This window comes from Belonocnema kinseyi, chromosome 3 (assembly GCF_010883055.1).
Source record: "Belonocnema kinseyi isolate 2016_QV_RU_SX_M_011 chromosome 3, B_treatae_v1, whole genome shotgun sequence".
NCBI lineage: Eukaryota > Metazoa > Arthropoda > Insecta > Hymenoptera > Cynipidae > Belonocnema > Belonocnema kinseyi.
Window position 1 is genome coordinate 103,707,675 of NC_046659.1, and position 4,705 is coordinate 103,712,379.

The window sequence follows — 4,705 nt, forward strand, 5'->3', positions numbered from 1 at the left end:
TGTGTGCTTATTTTAGGCCTACATCTTTGAATTTACAATAAAAAGAGAGTCCCCCCCACCGGTTCAAAATGTCAGCGTTATTTTTAGTTTGTAGGTTTAAAATTTCTTTTTTTTTTATCGAAAAATTATAGTGAATTGCTATGAATTACTTATCTTTGAGTACGTTTCTGGATTTCCTAGTAACTGCATATCGAAGCACAATTTTAAGAGAGTGCATTTATACAAAATTTAAATAAGAAAATCGTAACATTTATCTGTATGTTGAAACTGAGAAAAATTTAATACTTATATCGTAAAATTTCATTTACGGTAGCTGTCATGCCAAAATTCAAATATCTGAAACAAAATAGTTTCTCTTTGATTTCGAGAATCAAAATATTATAACTGTCGTCATTTTGAATAAAGTGCATCCTTTTAATGAAAAATGTTAAAATTCACGCAAAAAAATATTAATATTAATCACGTTTCTTGCAGTTGAACTTTATTTGAACGTCGCTTTTTGCCAAATTTTAAAAAACGATTGCATTTTAATAAAGAAAGGCTTATTTTTTCCCGGAAAAAATTCGCTACAACTCTACTGATTTCAATTTTGAAAGAAAATTTTTCTATGGCTGAAATCGTTAGATAATTTTTTGCGATAAAGCATTTTTTAAACAAATCATGAAAATGTAAAATTATTGATTGATTTTTAAGATTGAAAGCATTATAGTTGTAGAGAATGTTTTCCTGGAAAAAAACAAGCCATTTATTAAAATGCAATCACTTTTCAGAAATTGGTAAGAATCGACGATCTAAAAGAGTCAATTGCAAAAGACATTGTTAAAATTAATATTTCTTTGTGTGGATTTTAATATTTTTCATAAAAAATTATGTTTTTTATTTTTAATGATATTAGTTATAATATTTTTAATCTTAAAATCATAGAAGAACTATTTCAGTCAGATTTCTGACTTTTGGCACAACTGCCTTAATCAAGACGCCTTCATTCGTAGATATTATAATTTACAATTGAGATAAGAGCACAAGCTACTTTATTGGTAAATAAAAGTTAAGATGGTATTTTTACGATAAACGATTTTTGAATGCTTAATTTACATTACAATATTAATTTTGAAAACAAAAACTTAGTACGAAAGATTAAGTTATTCAACTATTTTGTTTAAATTTTTCTTGTTGTAAATGATTTTTTAGCTGAAAATTGAACTTATTCATGATAGTTTGAAAATTTCTATCAACATTCAAAATTTACTTGAAAATTCATATACAATAGTTTAAGTTAATCTTTTTTGGTAAAAAATCTACTTTTTGGGTAGACAAATTAAACATAGGCAGCACATTCCATTAACAATTTGTTGAATTCGTTTATTTTGTTAAGAATTTTTTTTTCTTTTATAGAATTAATCGGTTTTGTTGAAAATTCCTTTCTTTAGTAGCAAATTGTTTTTTCTTCTTTTTTGAAATTAATTTTTTTGACTGTAGATTTAGGTATTCCATTTTTGACAGACTTTTTTTTATAGACATTTAATCTTCTTGGGTACGAATGTATATGTTCGGTTGAAAATTGATCTATTCAATTTAATTATTTTTCAATATAATTTTTGTAGTTTACGTGAAATTTTATTGAAAATTTTCCTTTATAATTTACTCGAATGCCCCGTTATTTCCTACATTTGTTTGCAAATCCTGCAAAATTCAGAAAATCGACCACAGATATCCCAGATTCTATTTTTGAAATTTCATAAATATTTTAAAATATGGTCTTAAAATCGACTTTAAAAGAATTTATTTTTATTCGTTCCAGAAATTTTGATACAGCTGTTTAAGCTTTTAAAATATTTCAAAATGCGCAAAAAGGATTTCCAATTTTTTATCTGAAATCTTCAAAAATAAAAATTTTGTTTGAAAGGTTTTGAAATATTTTTCTAATTAAAAATTAATGGTTAATGATTCACTAAGTATTTGTTGAGTTTACAATGAAAATTGTGTTGTTTTTTTGTTGAAAATTAATCTTTTTACAATAAAAATTTAAGTATTCCTTGTTTTGTTAAAAATTCCTGCATTCGTTTCTTGTAGTAGAATATTAATCTTCTTCGTGGCTTATATAACTTCGTGGGCATATAATTATAAATACAAGCAATGTGGAAGCACTAAAGATCGAATTCAGAGCTAGTTTATGAACCTGTTTGTCTATTTTGTATTTTGTAAGGTTTTCTTACTTTATAACTAAAATATTTTGCCTTTTCGGTAGATCCTCGATCTCCTGATCTTTCCTGCCTGATTTCAAATTTGGACCACTGTCACATTATACGAGTGGTGCCTTGCTTGCTATGCTATTTGACTGGTAGAAATTTAAATTCACAAACGATTCCTCATATCTTGGAAATTTGGTGGAAAGCGCACAAGGGAAAAAATAATACAGCAAACGTCAAGGATAAAATAAAATATTTACTGGTAAGTGAAGATATTACATGTGATTACGTAATTGAGCGTATTGAATTATAATTCTGTTTTTGATTAAAAACGTTTAAACAGATCACTTTTATCAACTATTTGATAATGCGAATTTCATCAGGGCAAAAATTCCATGAAAAATTTATCAGTAGGTCATATCTGGACATTCTGACCAATCTTCTAGAACCAGTCCCAAATCGTTGAGCTGGTAATCTATAAGAAATTGCAAAGCCTCCACGAAAGAATCTTTATCTATCTGTTGCTCTCTTCCCAAAATAAAAAAATTAGTTCCTCTGAAAAAATATGAATACTTTTAGTTTTCTGTGGGCCGCAAATACTTTATGGTCGTAAGAAAGAACAACAATTAAATTCAAAATTTTATCACTATTTCCTAATATTGCCTATCATTCTATGTGATTAATAATTAGTCCATATGTTACCCGACAATTGCTATATCAGCGCAAGAGAATAAGATGGCAATACGCTCATAGTCTGTATATATAATCCAGTGTTCTCCAAAATATTCACCATCGTATTCTACAGTATATCTTCCTTCAGTTCCGATGAATGTCGAAACACCGGTAAATGTTGTTGATACGTTGTCTCTGAAATTTGTAAAAAGTGAACAAATTTGTTTGAATTCATATATCAGCTAAGAGTCAATATTTATCAAGATTTGGATTCTGCATTCAGGATATTGTGTGCATGAATTTAGAAAAGCATATTGTTTGAGATAACCATAAATTACAAATTATATTTTTTATAGCAATGTTATTTACTTCCAATTAAAACATGATTTCTTTAAACTCCCTATCTCTCCCATTTATGTTATGAAATAATATTTTTCTTACACCCCTTCCAGTAGGTTGATTTCAGCTTCTAATAAACCTTCCTCGTTTAGCGTCCAGTATGGAGACATGCATTTTTTTAACGCATTAGCAGCACTATCATATTTCGCTAATACGTACCAACGTCCCTGGAACTACATAAAAAAATTATATCATGTACAAATTAAACATTTTTAAAATTGATTTGGCGAAAAATTTGGTTTTTTCAAAGATAGAAATAAGGAGCGGATATTTGACTTAAATCTTGATTCCAAATTAAAAATATATATTAAAATGGAGGGTTCCTTTTATTCGCCAATGATTTTTAAAACACTAAAAATGTCATTGCAAATCTAGATGTCATTTCTGAATTATGTTTGAGACAAACTCATTTCTGTCAACTTCCGCATAATTTTGATTCATATTTACATTTTCCAGATCGAAATCCTGCATGATTGGCACATTTGGACAAGCTTCACGAGACGTAGACGTAGACGTTGACGTAGACGTAGACGTAGACGTAGACGTAGACGTAGCCCAGAGTAGAAGGAGCAATCCCAGTTGAATCATTTTTTCACCTGTGAATCATTTTTTTGCAAATTGATAAACAATGCATATGTCATGAATCAATAATTTAATTTTTTCTTGAAACTTACTCTTAATCTTTAAAAAACAGACTATAAGATGATACTCTTAAAAAAAAAACTGAAATAGGAATCACTGAAAAACTGCATTGTTCAATCTGCTATTGACACTGGAAGTCCCACTTTTAAGACGAATTCTTGCAATCATTCTGTCTTGTGGGCAAACTTATTTCTGATTTTTTACCATTTGTTTTAATTAAGATTTTCAAACTTTTATACATAAAAGAATATAGTATAAATTCAGAGATTTGAAAAGTTGAAAAAAAAAATTTGAAAAAATCTCATAACTTTAAAACGACTTAATGAGAAATCTCATTTTGCGCTCATTTGAAAAAAGCACAGAAACGCATCCTTTTTATTTTGATGTTTGTAAATCTACAAGTACCTTAAAAAATTACACACTTTTTTAGGGAGCAAACAAAACGGAAAAATTATTTATGTTATACAATTGTTACTCAATTTTTATGGATTTTTGACGGTGATATAAAATCTTGATGGTTGAAATTTTCTCTTTTCTGTTCAAAACTGCTTGTTTCAATATTTATCTGTCTTATTAATAATGCAATACTTTTACTTGAGCAGATTGAATTTCTGCTGGAATTTCCTCGTAGTTGTAACATATTTGGGCTTACTTTTTTTTAAGTAAAAGCTTTCCTTTTGTAACCCCTTCTTATAATAAAGGATAATATTAGTTTATTTACCAATCGAATTTAAGAAAGTCAATCGAGGATACTGATGAGTGGAGATTTGAAAATTTATAAATACAAATTCGATTTTATGTGA

General features: G+C 27.8%; 1 protein-coding gene across 1 annotated transcript; it reads right to left on the reverse strand.

Moving 5' to 3' along the window:
- Nucleotides 1–2,425: 2,425 nt before the first annotated feature.
- LOC117170111 (apolipoprotein D-like) lies at nt 2,426–3,852 on the reverse strand. The gene is made up of 4 exons (XM_033356643.1): nt 3,708–3,852; nt 3,303–3,433; nt 2,892–3,056; nt 2,426–2,744 (listed from the first exon to the last, which is right to left on the reverse strand). The coding sequence occupies exons 1-4, from the start codon at nt 3,846–3,848 to the stop codon at nt 2,597–2,599; spliced, it is 585 nt and encodes a 194-aa protein (XP_033212534.1). The 5' UTR covers nt 3,849–3,852; the 3' UTR covers nt 2,426–2,596.
- Nucleotides 3,853–4,705: the final 853 nt, after the last annotated feature.

Bases quoted from the DNA above. Each gene is read 5' to 3' on its own strand.
- LOC117170111 (XM_033356643.1), bottom strand. From the start codon at position 3,848: ATGATTCAACTGGGATTGCTCCTTCTACTCTGGGCTACGTCTACGTCT. The intron at 3,057-3,302 runs GTAAGAAAAATA...TACAAATTTCAG, and splicing joins ATCAACCTACTGGAAGGGGT to AGACAACGTATCAACAACAT. The intron at 2,745-2,891 runs GTAACATATGGA...ATATTTTTTCAG, and splicing joins GCTGATATAGCAATTGTCGG to AGGAACTAATTTTTTTATTT.